The sequence below is a fragment of the Triplophysa rosa genome, linkage group LG16 (genome assembly GCF_024868665.1).
Source record: "Triplophysa rosa linkage group LG16, Trosa_1v2, whole genome shotgun sequence".
Lineage (NCBI taxonomy): Eukaryota > Metazoa > Chordata > Actinopteri > Cypriniformes > Nemacheilidae > Triplophysa > Triplophysa rosa.
The window spans coordinates 18783017-18802970 of NC_079905.1; the positions used below are offsets into that span (position 1 = coordinate 18783017).

The 19954-nt window shown below is 37.1% G+C and overlaps 1 protein-coding gene across 1 annotated transcript in view; it reads left to right on the forward strand.

The window, feature by feature from the left end:
- Nucleotides 1–12993, forward strand: part of ywhaz (tyrosine 3-monooxygenase/tryptophan 5-monooxygenase activation protein, zeta polypeptide) — a 30432-nt gene extending 17439 nt beyond the window's left edge. Inside the window, exons 3-6 of the mRNA XM_057354374.1 lie at nucleotides 2721–2844; nucleotides 11369–11532; nucleotides 11644–11739; nucleotides 12012–12993. Coding sequence (XP_057210357.1) covers nucleotides 2721–2844; nucleotides 11369–11532; nucleotides 11644–11739; nucleotides 12012–12071 — 444 coding nt within the window. The 3' untranslated portion in view covers nucleotides 12072–12993. The remainder of the gene's footprint in view (nucleotides 1–2720; nucleotides 2845–11368; nucleotides 11533–11643; nucleotides 11740–12011) is intronic.
- Nucleotides 12994–19954: the final 6961 nt, after the last annotated feature.

Consider the following 19954-nt stretch of genomic DNA (forward strand, 5'->3'; position numbering starts at 1 on the left):
CATTCACTGTTGAGAATGCAAGCTTTGTGCTTGTCTCTATAAAACACACAATCCATTTCCTTGTTTTGCCCTTAGATAATGATAGAGACACTCGGTTCTCTTCCAAACAGATGTAAAGGTTTTTGGCCTGAATTGAGTGCAGGGGTGGTAGTAACGAATTACAACTACTCACGTTACTATAATTAAGTCGTTTTTTTAATACTTGACTTGTACTTTTATGAGTATTTTTTAGTCTATTATGATACTTGTACTTTATACAAATTTAGCTAATACTTCTACTTCGCCACTTTCAAAATCGCACTCGTTACTGAGTACAATTTGAATTAATATTAAAACCTTTGAAAGGCATTTTAGCAGCCTTTTTTTTTACTTTTACTCAATTACTTTTTTAATATCAGTACTTTTACTTGTAATTGAGTATAAATTTCCAGTACTCTTTCCACCACTGATTGAGTGTGAATATTCCTGTGACGTGTTCTACAGAGAGCCTGTAATTTATGGTTTTGCCTCATTATGTTATGATTATTTGTTGTTTTATTAACTCATGTCATGTCTTTTGCCCATGATACTGTTTTCAGTTCATGATTATGTGATGGTCTCAAACCTGATCTCCTCGATCTGCGTATAAATAACACAAGTTTACACTTTCCGGTTGCGTGTATTAGATACGCCAAAGCCCAATTATGTGTGCGTATGATAAGTCAAACCTTCAGTTGCTTTCGGCCGATTGCCTGGCGTCATAACGAGACGCGTTCGGTTCTTTGCATTTCTAAAACTGAATGATTTTATACATACGTATTATTTTTACGTTTAGGGTAGGGATGCTCATTTCGGTTAATTTCCCTAACCGAGAACCGACTCTCGTTATCCGAACATTAACCGTTAACTGATAAGATTTTAATATTAAATGGGAATGAAATAAAAATACATGCTGCGTGCCTGCTTCTCATTTCGAAGGCGTCCTCTGGAGGTCGCGTTTGTTCTCCGCATACGCCTTTGCATGCGACATCTGGAGGATGCAGACTTCGAAATGACACAGCTACAGTTGACGAGGGTCTGTGACACGTTAAAAATACAAAAAAAAATTTCACAGCTTTATTTTAACATGCAAACAACAGGATAACGAATAGATCAACAACAGCACCTGCATTCTTATCACATTTTCAAGAACCTGCAGCGTTTTGGACAATGGAGAAAAACTGAAATAATATAAATCCAAAGCATAAAATAAACAGGCAAGAAAAAAACTTAAATAATATAAATATAAAAAAAAGTTTATTTCCGTCAGAAAGTTTTTTCATCTAATAAAAATAGCAGGCCTACCTCAATCCAAAGTTATTTAAGTTTTTATTTAATAAAGTACCGTGTTGTGGGGACAGTCTGGAGCCTGTTGACAATTAGATCCGCGGCAAAAAACACCCTTTCAGATGGTACAGATGTCCCAGGAATGCAGAGATAACGCGTCGGGAAGCATGTTTCATTGCTTTCCACCAGCCAGGATTAATATCAGATATAGATCCGATCTGCTATACCCATGCAAAATACTAACATTATTTATTACTTATTTCACATTTGTATTTTTACGTCATGTCTAAAAAAAGGCAGGGAAACCACAGGTTGTGCCGTTTTCTCCTTTCCAAAGCACACGGGAGGCTGCCGATGCTAAGTATCCATGAGATAAGCTTATGGAAAGGATAAATTAATTGCTAGCACCAAATTCCCTTGCAGTAGCTCTGCTATTAGCTTTGTTTTGCTGAGCTTCATTTTGCTGCGGTGTAGACACGCCGGGAAAACAGAGAACATTACAGCGAGTTGTGAGCGCGATTGTCGCGCGTCTACATTTAAAACAACGAACTTGAGCTGAGCAAGGCTGCCAGTGACGCACTCCGTTTGGAGGAGTAAAGCCCTGATAAATGTGGCCTCAACAATCAGATGAATTAGGCTACACTTGTCTCATCAAGTGATTTGCGTGATTGGATTTTAATCTGTCTCGAAAACGTTTCGGAGGGCATTTACACCTGGTCGCACGCGCCTGCACACTCCGTGAGTTAACATACAGTATGTATAGGATATTTTTCTTTCACCATACAGAAAACTAAAAACTTGTATGATTTAATAATAGTTATTTAAAAGCGTATTATTAAATTATTATTATTAAAAAATATTATTAATATTATTTAACTTAAAGAATAAACATACCTTTTAAATTGTTTAATTTATAGTATTAATCTGTCAAGTTTTTTATTATTAAAACGGTCAATATGACGGGTTACGTGCTCAAACGCGTCGTTGCACGAACTAAATAATAAACGTGCACAAAATATGATGTCCGTTTAAAACAGCAATCACACCCTGCATGTCATGATGGCAAAATTACACCACATTGTATAATTTAGTCGTGTCATGAACGCGTCTGCTCTCCAGCGAAGCTAATGGGAAGTAGTGGCGTATCATATGCACGCAAGACTGGACTTTGACTTATGTATTACACACAATCGGAAAGCTTAAACTCATCTTATTTACACACAGATTGATGGATGGTTGGATGGTCAGTGATACCATGTCTTGATGCATGTCTTGACTCCTGCAGTGATCTTTTAAACATCTCTGAGCCTGCTCATGTTGAGTCAAATTTACAAAACAGGCAATTCGAAAATTGTTACTGTCCATGAACTACATCTGTGTGGGTGTTCACGTGCATATCTATGTCTCATCCACAGCATCTTCTGGACAAGTTTCTGATCCGCAACACTTCTCCGGCAGAGAGCCAGGTGTTCTACCTGAAGATGAAGGGAGACTATTACCGCTACCTGGCCGAGGTCGCAGCAGGAGAGGAGAAATCCAGTGAGTATCTGCAGAGCTACAATTCTCAGCAGTGAAAGATTTACAAGATTCTCAACTGCTTTGTGTAATATCCTTTATTTTACACCAGAGTCTGTATATTGAAAAGTAATCATCCATTTTAGCATTGCAAGAATATTGTATGGTTTCATATTGTAAGATGTAATATTGATCTCAAACATAATTTCTTTCAGTATGAGTCATTCTCATGGTACAGTTTGTCCTCTTGCCATCTGTGTAGCCCAGGGTGGCCGCGGGTAACTAAAAAGTTTTAAAACGTCTTAAATAAAGTTTTCCTAATATAAGGCCTTTAATAGTCTAAATAAGTATTAAATTCAGATTTTATGGGTCTTAAATATTTTGGTCACATTTAAGAAAAAAATATTTCAGTCTGACAGACCAAACGACGGTTTAAAATCATTGAACACACCTAAGATTGTTCTCCCCACGATAGTTACTGCGTCATCAGAGAGAACCGAGGTCGCAGAATATAGGTTGAAGTACAGCTAGTTTATGGCATCCTAGCTAGTTTAAATAGTTTAAATGCAGGTTTAATAAAAATGGCTAGAACGATGAGTTCTCGTGGTGGTTTAAGCCGCTGCCTGGAAATGTCTACGAGGCAAACTGTGCCGTTTGTAGGAGATGTTTTTAACTCTGTATGAGCATCGAGGTGGTGGAATCACACAGGCACAGAGAGAAGCAATGAGCACGCAAAAGGTTTTTATATTGTAAGTAATGGATAATGTACAGCCGCTTGATATTGTAGAGTAAAACCCGACAGGAGCCTGACGCAAAGCGGGGTTAAAATTTACAATCGACTGGATGTACATATCCCGCATTTTAAACGGCTAACGTTACTTACCACATGAGCAAATTATTGGACGCGATTTTAAATATTTTATTTGTTAACAAAAATAAACCTATGTGAGGAAAATGTGTTTCGCATATAATCGTATATGTTATTAATTAGGCATTTATATTTGTTTTTATTTGTTTATATTAAACTAAACCAGTCTAGATGACTCGCAGCACCCGTATGACCCTGTGTTAGTTTATAAAGAGCACTTACACATTTGTACTGTAACTTATAGCCACGGAAACAATTAAGAGATCACTCCAGTTTTGCCTTTAATTAGCATTTCTACAAGTATTGCAAGCATTCCAGTCCAGTGTGTCTTGAATTTCAACAGAAACAAACCTCAGGAGTGACATACAGTAAAGTGTATAATGAATGAAAGCTGTGATTAAAAATCAGGCTTATTCCATCATATGTGAGACCCAGTCTGTGAAAACCCATCTTAAGTATTTTTTTGTGATTTGCTGTTTTCTACAAAAAAATCATCTTATGTAATGTAAAGAACATTCTGTAAAAATATAACCTTGATATCTATAATATTGACTAAGGCCATGTCAAAGATTGAAATAGTAAAATGAATGCATGAAATCAAATTTGGTACCCATTATCTCATAAATAGATTCAGAGACTTAAGCCTGGTTTTCTCAGACACATTTATTTTTATCGTAAAAAAATATATTTTTACGAACATCTAAAAATATTTAAGTACTCTGAAAACCAGTTTTCCCTTTTAATTTTGTGCAAATAAATGCAAATACAAAGCAATATTTTTATTTAGAATTTGGTTGAAATTCTGTCAGTAGTTCACAGAAAAAAACAGTATGCAGAAAAACTGAAAGTAATTTGAGTGGTCTCTAAATTTTCAGAGGCTGTGTATATGAAATATGTATTAGAATGTGTATGTCCATTGCAGGCTTGGGCTTAAATTTCATATACAGTGAAGTGGCATTAAAATGGCCTTAAAAGTCTTAAATTTAACTTCTTATATCTGTAGACACTTTGGTAGCCACACCTCCATCACACAGACACACACACAGATTTTTTGGTTTGATAGGTGCTAGTGGAACCTGTCTTAACTTGTAGTTCCACACCCTTAATAATGACTGATTGTTGAGTGAATGTTTCACAAAGTATCTTATTTAAGTCTGATTTATGTTCCCGAATCAAGACCGGATTTATCATACATAGTACGTGTGACTAATAATGTTAAGTCAGCGCAAGCATAATTCTTACTGAGACAGTGCCTGATATTGGTTAGCTCTCAACTCAACTTTATTTATATAGCACTTTTTGCAATTTTCATTGTTACAAAGCAGCTGTACATGAGACATATTGACTATAAGTAAAACAATTAAAGTTGTACCTGTAAAAACAAGAAAAAGGTAAAAACACAGAAGACAGACATACCCACATACAAAACACTCCACACACACACAATATGCACACGTACTAACACACACACGTACTAACACACATGCGGACGTGCAGACACACGGACACGCACACACAGACAAGCACGCACACACACACAGACACGCACGCACAGTGAAAGCACACATTAAAGGAGAGAGAAAACACAGGTCAAATATTAAACGGACTATAAATTCCTATATGCAATATTAATTAAATAAAACTTTAAAATTCTAAAGCAGCCCCCCCGGCCAGGCAAATAGTGCAAAACAGTATGCAAAGGGTGGCGAGGAACCCAAAACTCCAATGGAGAAAAAAACCTCAGGAGAACCCAGGCCCAACCAGGGGATTCCAGTTCCCCTCTGGCAAAAGCTGCTGCCTCTGCACAAGCTCAATAGTGCTTGCACAACAAAGCTAAATAAAAAATAAATAAAGTTACTAATAAGGTAAATTATAGATTTAAGATTATCATTAATAATCTAATAGCATTTAAAATTTTGTAGTGAAGACGTGTCAAGTCGACCCGCGTCTTTCTTTATCCAGCTCTATCATCTCAGCTCTTGTCAGATCGCCGCTTCCCATTCTCCGCTCTACCATCAGGTCAGGCCATGAACTGCTCCCTGCTCGCTGTGGTAACCTTGGAACAATGAGACAAGACATCTGAGAGCAGAGTACTGTTCTGCACTCTTTGATGTAACAAGTACATCAGTTGTTGTTGGAAGTGTTCCTGGTTCCGGTTGATCTAACTAATGCAGCCTCATCCCTCAGAGGATTTATATTATGGAAGTCGTCCTTAGTCTAGATTTAAACTGACAGTGTGTCTGCCTCCCGGACAGTGCAGGGAAGACTATTCCAAAGTTTAGGCGCTAGATAGGAAAAGGATCTACCACCTGCACTTGATTTTGAAATTCTAGGTATTACCAACTGACAGGACGCCTGAGAGCGTAATGCACGTGAAGGACTGTAATACAAGAGGAGTTCACTCAAGTACTGAGGAGCTAAACCATGTAGGGCTTTATAGGTAATAAGCAAGATTTTAAAGTTAACGCAATGCTTCATAGGTAACCAGTGCAAGGTTGACAGAACCGGGCTAATATGTTCATACTTTTTTCTACGTGTAAGAAGTTTTTGTAATAAGCCTGCAGGGCAACCACCTAACACTGCATTACAGTAATCTAGTCTTGATGTCATGAATGCATGAATGAACTTCTCTGCATCTCATAGTGACAGCATATGATGTAGTTTAGATATATTCTTAAAATGGAAAAACGCAATTTTACAGGTGTTGGCGACATGGCTCTCAAATGACAGATTACTATCGAATAGAACGCCACGATTCTTAGCTGACGACGAGGGTTTTATGGAATATCGTCAATAGTTGAGCAGTATTCTTGGTTGTTATGTATGGCGGTTTTCGGTCCAATAAGTAACACTTCTGTTTTGTCCGAGTTCAGTAATAAAATGTTGTTACTCATCCAGGTTACACAGTAATACTCACTTGCATGTATTAGAGCTAATATACTGAGTCTGTTCCCAACACGAGTCACCCGAGTAGTGACAAAGTGAGTAGTTGAAACAAAAATTATCTTATTTACTTGCATTCATGCCATCCCAGATGCGTATGGCTTTCTTTCTTCAACTGAACCGAATTAAAGTTAATATCCTGACTCTTCCTAGCGTTTTTAATTTCATGGGTTCCACAATTTTGAAGCTCTAAAAAGCACATATGTCATAAAGGTTTTCCATAAGACTACAGTGGGTTAATAAATATCTTCTCCCTGACCTCAGACTGAGAGTAACGTAGGTGTAAACTATTCCTTTAACAGTGTTTTTCTTTGTCATAGTACATGCCATGGTCACCTATGGTCATGTTGTTTTTAAGTTGACCACACAATTGCAGTAAATAGGAGTCAGACACCAATTAAGGCTGTAGAAGCGAGTAGAACTATTGAGTTAACACTAGAATGATGAAATATTAAATATCTTAAAGAAATTTTACAAGCATTTTCAGTGGCTGAAATTTTGATGCATTTCTACTTCAAGAGATTGCTTTCTGTCTTTTGTGTGTGTCTGAGGGCAAACAATGCCTGTTTTTATAAATAAAAATAAAGTAAACTTTGTCCTTCCCCTAACAAATTATTTAATTTGAATCTACATCATTTCTTTGAAAATGTAATGAAACACTATAATAAATTGTTGTAAGGCTGGTTATGTTTACAGTAGTTTGTAAGCATTCTACTTTGTGCCTTGTTAAGATTTTGAGTTTGATTTTCTATTTATGGTAGAAAAATAGGTTGCACTGGCTGCGCTGTGCTATTCCTATGCTGTGCACTCTATGGTTTGTTCTGAGGCAACAGGAACTTTGTCAAGCAGAGTCACAATTGCTTCAGCAGCTCGAGATCTCATCTGTCGGCTACTAATATATTGTAGTGGGGGAAATATTGCTGTTGTGTGCTTGAGTGATTGTTATAAAGTTTGTCATTTCAAAACAGTCATGAAGTTCTGTTTAGGTTAGGATGTCGCCTTAGTAGATGCCTATGTAGAAAATGAGGCAGCTTTTGGTCTCACTTGACTCAAGGGCTCAATTAACCCTTTTTAACAGTGTCAAAAGTCACACTTTACAATGGCCATAGATTCAGATATTTTATTAATTAAATGTCTTGAAATGATGTCGGGAGTTGGTGGTTTATATCTGAAAGCCTAATGTCCTAGTTCATAAAGCTCCTGAGACACAAGCTGCTTGCAGATTAATTTAAGGACGTCCAGTGTGACAAGTAATTTCATGCCTCCTGTATCTGAAATAGCCCACTTACATAATCTGTAATATTTTCTCTATCGTGATGCATATTGAAATCTCATGTCATTACAGTTTTTTACATCCATGTACATTTCTTTTTGGTTAAAGTAAAGGTGATAAAAAATCTAGTTATTTGTTTAGACATTTGGCTGTAAGGCACAGACATTCTTTGTTTAAATGTGTTTGTGTCAATAAGGACAACACAATATAAAGCTTAAGATGGGTTGTCTAAGTTGTTATTTTTTTGTAGCCAGTCTTTCATTGCATTTACTTCACAAGCTGAAAATCATCCAAAGTTTCTTTGCTGACGAATGGCGATGCGCAACACACTACAGCATGTATTTGAGACTTTCCTCTCTTGTTACAGAACACCTTTTTTTATTTTACTAATAAGCCTAATGAGTGTTTTTCCTCCACGTGGTCTTCGCCTCAGGTGGGTCGGTCTACAAAAACAATAAGTCTGACTTTCCAATAGATGCATGATGTCATTAGAGATTCTTCTGCTTCCTGCTGGGTTTGATGAATTTTTAAGAGCCTGGTGTGTTTCTATGGCAGCACAGGAGCGAATGATCTAAAAGATCCGCCATCTGTGGAGGAGAGAAAATCCTGCTTTGTAGCAGATCCTAGATCAGTCGTGTTTGTGTAGTTTTACGGTTAAAATCCCAGTGAAATTAAAAATGACAATTCTTATTTTTTCATGAAATATTGCAGCGTTTATAGTAAATAGCTTATCAATGTGGGTCATTTTCTTTTTAAACTTCACATACCCTCATAATCTTCAGTTAAAATCTGAAAATGCACTTCCGCCCTGAAATGACTATCCATCTCAAATGACGTAAATTAGACTGCCTGGTCGGAGCATCCGTTAACTCCTCCCCTACAACGGTCAGTCTGATGCCAGTTTCATTTCAAAATCAATGCAACAGCTGTTTTTACACATTCAATCAATTTGCAGTGAAAAACGCAAGCCCCGCCCACTAATTTTCTCCTTTGAAATTCCTTTTCACTCGGAAATGCGTGTCGTTAAAACGATCGCAACTTACTGTTCACAGGGACTTTAAGCTTTAGGTCCTTTATAGTCTGTACAGAACGGGAACCAGAGGTTGCGCTAGACTTTTTCTCGTAAAAAATCCATCATAATCAATTTTTACCCGTCACTATGGTGCAAGGTGATATTACGTGCCAATTAGCATGTTTGTGACGTCATCGCTGAAGCCGAAGTCGTTTATATATTTAATGTTTCTGTTGTCAGACATAAAACGAAGAGTTTGATTCCAAAACACTATAAACTGCATTAAAAAAAAAAAAAGAGTTTCCGCCAAAATCAGTATTGTATCAGGTCGGTATTGAAAAGTCACTTTTTAATTTTACGCAAAATGCGATATCTGCCGTGTTATTCTGTCATGTTTTCTATCTTTCCAAACCACAATATACGCCAGTCTCACTTCTCTGCAGAATGCGATACATCCGCTCAACCAATCACAGCACACCATCCCACGCATTGTAAACAGGAATGGCGGCACTCTGAATACGCTCGGCATCGTAGTTTTCCTGTTGTACTTTGTGTTCGAGAAACAAACAAAAAAATTAATCATTTTGACGGCATTGATGAACTTGTGGTGGTTTCTGCCGTGGGGAAGAAACGTAAGCCATCGAAATCTAATCATTTACGTGAGGAGATTAAGAAGATGACACTCTGGAGGAGTTGCTTGTTCTCACACGACAGCATCAAACTTCTGTCATGCTGACACATTGACCCCAGGGGATCTTTTGAAAAATGTTCAATTGTTTTACTCGAAGTCAACGAAAACTGAGCGGAACCAAGCTATTTTACAGCTAAAAAGATGACCAGTTGAATTCATTTTAGGAGCGATGACTGATTGAATGTATTTTTAGTCCAGTGCCTGTATGTAAGATTAGTATTGTATTGAGTTCAGAGCTAAACTAAATGTATTACATCTGTCACTATTAGAATGAAATGTGAAAACGAACGAAACGTTCAGATCTGATCACGGTGCAGCAAAGGGGTAGGGAGGGATGACCCTATTTATTAGGCTATAAGGTAAACGTCAAACATTTATTTATTGTATTAAATAAATGTATTGATCATTGCAGAATATAATTTTAAAAAGTATACATCAAATGCATATAGTTCAGTTTTACTTTATTATAAATGTGTGGCTGTTACAGCTAAGTTAAGTGGTCATTATATCTTCTCCTTTTCCATCTCTCCAGGCCTATACTGCTCACATCAGAGATTTGCAATTAATTTTTGTAAAATAATTTATGTTTGTGTTTTTCAAACAGGGTAGTGTCAGTTTAAAATGACCCAGGCTCTTTCATTAATAATAAATAATTGATAATAAATTACATTGATGATCATGAATAATGTTGGGCTTGTTTTTGTAGCTGCAGTTGCTTATTTGTCTTGCAAAAGTTGGCAACACTGATTGAATGACAGATGCACGCTTTGCAGAATCCGATCCAGAAACAACGGCACAAACAACGTTAGAGATCGCTGAGTTATAAAAAGTGCAAACAATTTTTTAGTTTGTTCTGAAACTATGGTGAAACAAATTAGACGGTTGTGGGCCGTCATAGTCCTCTTGTTTATACACGCCTTTGGCTCTGCACCCGAGTCTCCGCTGATCCCACGTGGGTTTTGCTGAATGGACAAGGCATTTATGAGTAATGAATGGGAAACGTTCGCGTCCCTACGATCACGTTCTGATGAAAGGAAATTATTGGATACTACCAACTCGACAAAAAGGGGAATTACAAACTACCCTCATTGTAATCCGTAATGACGGACGGCCTTCAGATTTTTCCGTCACTGGTATAAAAAAATCTGTCAATGACGGAGAATTTTTCCAGTTAACGCGACCTCTGACAGAAACACATTGCTTGTCTTACTGTGCTTCAGCAGCCTCTGACCTACTACTGTCAGTGTGATGAGCTGCCTGATCATCACTATGGCAACAGCATCTGGCTAGTGCGTGCTGTCCAGCTGGGTGTCGGCAGTAGGCAGAATCTCCTGCGGCTGGGTTATACACTGCCTTGGCCACTGTTCAGCAAAAGCTCTTCCGATGAACAATGACTGGTGCTTATCTGCAGAGCTGCCTGTCATTTAAACATTTATGCATTTTTCTCCTCTGAGCACCGATCAATACAAGCAACCACAGGCTCTTAATACATCTCAGCATAACATACAAACAGCCTTGCATAGCATTGTGCCACAATATATTCAGTCAAAAAAAAAACTGTACAAAATTGAAAAAATTGCAATCTTGTGTTTTTACTATGGCATAGTGATTCTAGCAAAGAATAAAATAATTTCTTGGTGAGTGATGTCTTGCACCTGAAAAACTGAATGCAAACGATCTTGAATATTTTACAACAGATGCTAGAAGATAGTTGCAGTTATTGTCATGAGCAGTAATGAGCTTTATTTGTGTTGTGTACAGATATCATCCTGAAGTCTCAGGAAGGCTACCAGGCTGCCTTTGACATCAGTAAAGATAATATGCAGCCTACTCATCCCATCCGCCTGGGCCTGGCTCTCAACTTCTCTGTCTTCTACTATGAGATCCTCAACTCACCAGAGCTGGCCTGCAACCTGGCTAAGAAGGTGAGAATGTTCACAACGCTTATACAGACTGAATAATGTTCCTTTTGCTTTTGTTTCAATTTATCCTCCATCTGATTGAAGTCAAATAAAGTATTCCTTATTTTTATTTAGGCTTTTGATGATGCCATCGCCGAGCTGGACCAGTTAACTGAAGACTCGTACAAAGACAGCACACTGATCATGCAGTTACTTAGAGACAATCTGACAGTGAGTTTTACATGTGTGCCTTGAAAAGATTGCATATTTTAATTATTTTCCATAGGAATGCACCAATAGGGAATGTTGATTAGTTTTCTTTGAAAAACTTTTCTCATAAAAGAAAGACTTGTGTTTATACACAAAAAAATACAGATTTGTGGCCCCTTAAAGACAGGTATGCAGTACTGTAAAAATTAGCTCTAGTTTCACTTTTCAATAATATTTGTTGCAATTATAATTGTACGTTAAAATCAGTTGATGACATTGCCCGTGTTTTTCAGCTGTGGACCTCTGACAATCAGGCCGATGGCGAGGACACAGAGGAGGGACGGGAAAACTAAAGCCAAGCCAACTTTGAACCTTTTCAGTCAGCACAGCAAGAGACTATGCTGACGCTTCTACAGTTCCAGCTTCATACTCACCAGCCCGTCATTTGTGTGTATGTTTGGATATGAGAGTGTGAAGGAAAGACTGTTTAATGGCCATGTATGTGTGTTTGTTTGGGGGGAGGGGAGCAAACAGCAGCTATTTGTCGATAAAATGTGTTAATTTGGTGGAGTGAACAACACGTTTTAGTTTGTTGGCTTTTTGGGTGCTCTTGCCTATGGCCGTTGAGATGCTTTTGCATCCCATAAGAGTCACCATTAAGCCAACATGACAACAACATTAAACTTTTATAAGAGCATAGGCATGAGCGAGAGAGAATGAAACCTTTTCTGAGTTTGCTAGGGGAGCGTTTAGTGATCGGGTTTCTTGTGGCTTAGACTGAATTCTTACTTTTCCTAACCAAACGAGGAAGGGATAGTCGATGGCTTTGGTTTGTGTACCTTCAGTTGTCAAGTATTTGATTTCTCATTGGTGATAAATGTACACGTTTCATTGTCAACCACAGACCTAAGATTAAAAAGACTTGACCACATGGCTTATACTGTAACTTTGATATACATGTCTTGCTATGAAAACAGTAAGTAATGCTTTTCATGTGCTTATCTAATTAATACTGTTTTCTATTAGGATTGTTTTTGTTTTATTTGTACTACTACTTACTAAATCTGTTTTTAGTTTGTTTTGTTTACTCTTTTGATACTTGCCTACAATGCATGTAGCTTTAGTTAATCAGGGTGACTGGACTTGGCTGCTTAGAAACTGTCTTCTTTGGAATTTTCATACGAAACACTCAGCATTATTGTTATGTTACCAAGGGTGGGCAGAGGGATGTGGATTTCATGTAAGTGGAATTAAAAAATATCTAAAAAAAAAAAACACGATTTTTTAAAATCATTTTTCATTGCACCTACTTATATATGCTAATGTTGGTTGGAAAAACAGGGTTAGTTTTGGTGACCCAAGTTAAGGTTCGAAAGGATTTCTAACAAGGGAAAATTATGTATTTACAAATCATTTGAAACCTGTATAATTTTATTTCCTTGGTCCACAAAAGGCCATGTTAGGCAAGATGTGTCTTTTTATATTGTCGATGGAGACCGGGCTGTCGAACATCTAAAAAAAAAAGGGTGTAGTCAGTAGCCCCCTCATGCAAATATAAAGATTCATCAAAAATTCAATTATTTCATCATTTATTCAAGCTCATGTCATTCAAAATATCTATGACTCTTTCTGTATGAATATATATATATATTTATGTTTCTGTGGTTTAGCGTCCATACAGTAGAAGTCAGATATGTTTTTTTAAATATTCAAAATCATATTTTGTGCTCCGCAGAAGAAGGTCATACAGATTTGAAAGCTGTAAATGCTGAAAGATTTTTCATTTTGGGTTAACTGTCCCTTTAATTGGTTACCGGTATGCTACACCAGATTTATAAATGCCATTGTAACATATTTGTCTATATCTATATAATGAATACATAAAAATCGTTATCTTGTGTTATATCATCATTATGTATATACACGCTCTAAAAATGCTTGGTTGTTTAACCCGGTCATCATTTTAATTTCACCTTGTGTGAAAGGAGCTAATGATGTCAAATGTCATTGGTTCCATTACCAACATCTAACAGGACACATCGTTAATGTGTCACGTGAAAAATATCAAAATTTGAGATGCAAAAATACATATCTGTTAACAAATAAAGTCAAAGGAACCTCTGGCTTAACATCCCCTTTCATTTTCATTGTCGGTCAAAATCCACCAGGATATTGTGATTATGAACTCCTTTTGTGTTCCATGAAAAACTAGTATTTGAAGTGACATGAAGAATGGTGAAAATTACAGAATTCTCATTTGTGGTTCAACTATCTATTTACTAAATTTATTCTTAATAAAAACCCTCTGCTTTGGTTTTGAGTGGTGATAGTGGTCAAGCAGTTGTTTTTAAAACCTGTTTAACATGAAGAACAGGAAATGGGTCATATAATCTCAGCGGAAGCTACAGTCATTTGAGTCTGCAAAGGCCTTTGAGTCCTACACCAAATTAATGGACCAAGGAGAGGTGACTTTCAGAACAGGTGACTATAGCAACAGCAAATAACGACAGTAATGTGATTTGTTGTTTATTGCATGATGTCTGTATGTCAGGTTTGTTGAAGAATTTTTAAACTGGAGACACTTTGCCTAAACCCAGGTTTTGTGTTTTATGTTGGAGCCATGGTACGATGGGTATGCTGGAGATACTGGATCACAGATTTTAAAGCACATTTGGGCTTTTATATGAATTAGTTCAAAATCCATAAATAAAATTAATACTATTTCTCATTTAAAATTGTATTCCTATTACAAATAAATCAAATAGGCCTAGTTTATTAAACAAAGGTGAATACCTTAGCATTTCTGTATGTCAGGAAAGCTTCTTCCAAATGCACCAGTGTTAGTTTGGGTGTGGCAATGAAGAGCCTCAGGCTATGACTGTGGGATAGGCCCGTGTTGCTATGGAAACCGCTAGCCTGCATGGAACAACAGCAGTATGTCTGTGGGGAGAGAATGAGTAATCTGCAGGAAGAAATGGGAGACAGAAACTTCTCCGAGTAATGATAAATCACACTGTCATATGAGACAATAGATTTATTTTACTTTGAGCATCATCAGTACGTTTGCTGTCTGAAATCGGTGTTTCAGCAAACAGAAGTGGCTTATGGTATTTAATAGAACATATACATTTTAAAAAAGGTGCTTCATAATGCCTTAGAACCCTTTCTGAATGTTTCCATTAAGACCCTTTAACATTCCAAGAACTTTTCTGTTTCCCAAAAGGTTCTTTGTAGTTATTAAAAAAAGGGAAAAAATGGTTCTTTGGGAAACCAAAAATGATTCTTTATTGATGTGAAGAAACTTTTAAAGCATCTTCTGTACATTTCCAGATATAGATATGTGTGAACATGAATGATTATAATAGACGAAAAATAAATATAATTTTTTTATTCTTTCACATTCTCAATATTGTCAATGTATTACTTACATTACACTGGAAATAGCCGGTGACATTTGACCAAGACTATAAGATGAGGTCCAGCCAAATGCCATGTGTATGTGATCTTAAGAAGACATAATCACCTCAAATTCATTTATGCACCCTCATATTTTTCCGAGCCTGTATGGCTTTCTTTTTTTTGCAGAACCCAAAAGTAGATATTTTAAGAATGCTGGTAGCCAAACAACATTGACTTTCATTGTAGATACAAAACTACACAGACATTTCTCAAAATCTTTTGTCATCTGTTGTATTCCATGTCACATACAGGGTTTGAATGACATGAGGGTGAATAAATGATGACAACACTTTTATTTTTGGGTGAACTATACCTTTAAGAGTTCTCAAGACCATCAAAATCTGAATAAACTCATGTATGAAAAATGAATGTCTTAAAATGTTAGTCCGCCTGGACTTTCATGGTTTCAAGATTTTATTTGTCACATGCACAGTTTTCTTGGCGTATTTTGCTTTTACAGTGAATGTGATGGTCTCTGAGCTCAGTTTGTTTTTGCATGGCCTATGACTCCCCCTAATGGTAGTATTTGCTAAAAACAAAAGTTGCATGCTTCATTCAAATTTATGCTGTTAGTAGACTCAGTAATGTTTGAGTCGAACACTTGGGTTTTGAATGGTACTGAATAATAATAATGACTGTAAAACTGATAAATAAACAAACTGACAGTCAGATGCCCGTTTCAATAAGGAGGTTCAACCAACACCGAGTTAAAATGTGAACTCTGAGTTGTTTAAAACTGAGATGCGAAACGTTGAGTTTTTGGTTTCAGAACAGCTGATTTGAGTTGGTTCTATAAACTCTGGGTAGACTTACCTTGAGTTAAGCGCTTGCACCACAACTACGACAAGCCATGATCAATGGAGCTCCGATATTACGATTCACCATGGCAACGGCACCAAAAAAGGAGCATGGCGGCAGAAAGAGCTTGAGAGCGAGGCACACTTTCCGCTCTGCATGCAGTGGATTTACTAATGTGCTTTAATGTGTAAATGACTTAAGTTTAAATTGATAAAAATATAAATGTACCAATAAACAAACAAATTAATCAGTAAATGAATGAATAAATAAATTAACAAACAAATTAATCAGTAAATGGAATAATAAATTAATGAAACAAAATAAATAAATCCGAAAATCTTCTCTCTCGCTCGTCATGAGTACGTCAGACTCTCGTGTCAAAATCAGAGTGATCATCGGTTCGAACCCTGCTCGGAGCAGTTTTGTGTAGGAATGGCTGCACATCTAAATTAATTGTTTATTACCTTTATCACTGCATTTGTCTGTATTTATTAATTTCTTTATTCATGCACTTTATTTGCACACTTTATTAAGTCATTTCTTATCCTCCATAAACTAACATTTGTGAGAACATGTAAGGGAAAGAATCTGCTCTGATGTAATACACGGCCACATTGGCTGATGTTATTGATGTAAGGATGGATGAGATATATTTTGATATATTTACTTCACTGTAAAGAAAAATTGAACAGTTTTAATAAAAATGCACAGGGAAATGACAAAATTCCACTCTGGTCCTAAATTCCTTTTCTGAAATCAAAGAACATCCATATGAATTAATGCAGCCTCTTCACATACAGGATCCTCTATAAAAGCACACATTTTAGTCACTGAGATAGTCTCTATGTGATCAAAATGTGTGCCATGAATGACTGTATTAATGAATGAGGTACACCGCTTGCGCTTTAAAAGGGGGAGGAGATCGAACGAAACTCTGGATTTACCAAAGAAAACCTGCTCCCGACCAGTTTAGGTTCACAGAGTAAGTTACTATGGTTACTGACTCTGAGTATAAGTTACCTCTCCTTTAGAAACGTGCTTGAGTTACCCCGCTTTCTCGGGTTTGACATACCTCACATTCTGAAATGGAAAACCCAGAGTTTCTCTCATTTCAGGGTTAATATACTTAGAGTTTTCACTAAACCTCCTTTCTGAAACGGGCCCCAGGATGGTAAAAAATGAACAATGTGTCCTGGTGTTGATCAAAGACCACTTTTTCCTATTGATACATTCAAAGACCTCTTGGTATAAAGAATGTGAAGCTGATGTCACGCCCTGTGTTGCATGTTGATGTGGCGCCACATCTTGGGAGGATAATACTCCACTGCTATTATTGTTTTGATATGTAACGTTACTTGTTTTGTTTGATATATGGACATATCGAATGTGAAAGAACCATGGGCTTTTCCTGATCAACTCTGCGTAATGCTATTGCAGTTTTTAACACAGCAAGACTGACCTACCATAGTTATATGTCCTAATCAAACAAGAAAAACAAAACACTGCATTGAACACACTATCAACATTCAACGCGGCATGACGTCGATTAACAAGCTCTATAGGGAGAGATGACGTATTTTTGTATGCAAAACCCGGAAGCGAGTTAGCATTTCAGGACTTCCGGTTCCATCGCTCCAAAGTCTATGGGTTTTTTTTAATGGGTTTTGGTTCCATCGCTCCAAAGTCTATGGGGTTTTTTTATGGGTTTTGGTAAATCGCCCGAAATTTACCAATATTGTGATAAACAATAGTGGTGGTGAGATTTGAAGCTTTTTAGCCAAATGGTTCAAAAAAGGGTTAATTTCTCGAGGCTTCATTTGCTCACAATACCATCTCTCAACTCAACTCAACTTTATTTATATAGCGCCTTTTACAATTTTCATTGTTACATGCCAAATTTAAATAAATAAATTAAACGATGAAAATGAAAATGAAAACCAGATTAGCAATTTCATTATACACAACTGCGTGCACAATATGTGCCAAAATGAAAAATAAAATGAAATTATTTTATTTTCATTTTCATTTTTACACTGACAATGCGTTGTCCCTGTCAAATTGAAAAAGAAAATGCAATTGGTGATTTGACATTTCATTTTCACTAAAATCTCGAGGCAAGACTGCCAATTTGAAAATGAAAAGGCAAATGTGAAAAATAAATTGTAAAAAAATTTTTTACAAAGGTTTTATTAATGTTCACGCAATAATACTGACACAATTCAAATTAAAATGTAAACTTTGATTTTCATTTTATTTTATTTTCTCTTCTCTTTTATTTCATTTTCGTTTTCATTTTCGTTTTCGTTTTCATTTTATTTTTCTTGTTCACAGTCATGCAAATTACATGTTAATTAGTGGGTGTGGACGAGCGTCTGCATTACTGGGAACGCCCACAAAAACGTCATATCCGTTTATTCGAACGAACGTGTGTAGACCTTGTCAGGCGCTTGGCCTTAGCGCTTTGTAATGATGACGATGACTGTGCCTGGTGCAATACCGAAAGTTGTTGTGTGGTGCTCTGCATCTCTGATAAGTTAACAGACGAACAAACTAAAGCATTGGAGAGCCCGTATCTCTAGCGTGCCCTGAAACATGCCGGAGCGCGATTGTCCCCACTCCGCCGCTGACCTGCGCTCACACTGTACTTTACCATCCGCACCCGAGCACGCTATCATCATTACACTGTGACTGCTTTTAAGAAAACATAAACAAAAGAAAACATAAACAAACATCTTTCTCAGCACAATAGAATCCATCGTAATGTTCGGTTTGAGGTTGATAAGATGTGTTTAACTTCACGCGCGCTGTGCGCAGACCAATTCGCTTATGGTATCACAAGAGCGGCTCATATGTGTTTAAATCAGCCCCGCGTACTTCATTATGATTATGAGCCAATCGTTATACAAAGTGCTGCACTATGTTATGAACGCATGTTTTAAATGATGCGCCTGTTTAAATTCCTTGAAGTTCAGCTGTCATACCAAAAAACATATTTATTTAAATTTGGCAGGATTTGCCTCCCATAGTACATGAGACATATTGACTATAAGCAAAACAATTAAAGTTGTACCTGTAAAAACAAGAAAAAGGTGAAAACACAGAAGACAGACATACCCACATACAAAACACTCCACACACACAATATGCACACGTACTAACACACATCTGGTGGCCAAGAGTGTAAAACAAGCAGATACATTACAGATGTGCCTGATGTGGTCTGTGATACACTGTATTTTGCACCAGTTAAGGCTTAGACATAACGGTGAAGAAAAAACAATTTCCACATAGATTCATCTATTAAAATGATGGTGGTATATAATGATTGTATAACATAACTGTTTAATAAACGTATCGGCTTGAAATGAATGGGGCTATCAAATGTGTGTAAATCAATTATTTGGTCATAATAGGCAGAAGGGGCAATATTATTATTCTAAAACTGGAATGTGTCTGGGTTTAACTGGGCAGAGGGCAGTGAATTTGCTTGTGTAACTTGGTTTATATAGCTGTCAAAATGTCACTGCAAGATTCGAACCGCTTACTGAACCACTCAGGCGGAAGCGAGTCTTCAGACGTTATCTATGACGTCATTGGTGTAAAGCGATGTTATTTTTTGAAGCCTTATTATTGTGTCTTAAAAACAGTGGTTGCTAACAAGTTGCTAAAAGCGACTACTTCCTTTGGCGGGGACGTTAGACGTTATCGTGCATATGTAACGGAGGCCAGCTAGTGAAGAGCTGTGCAGTGTGTAAAACCTCACTCCCCGACCAACAGAGACGCTCTAGCGACAGTTGCTAGGGACTGCGGTCTTTAGCCTCCTCGTTAGAGCGCCCGTCTCCCATCTGGACCGACTCCGGTTCGAGGCCTGCGCCGGGCGAATAGGACCGGTGACACATATAAAGCTCGCAAATAATCCAACATGGGCACAAATCTCTATTCACGGAGTAATTACTAGGAAACACATTATTCATAAAGT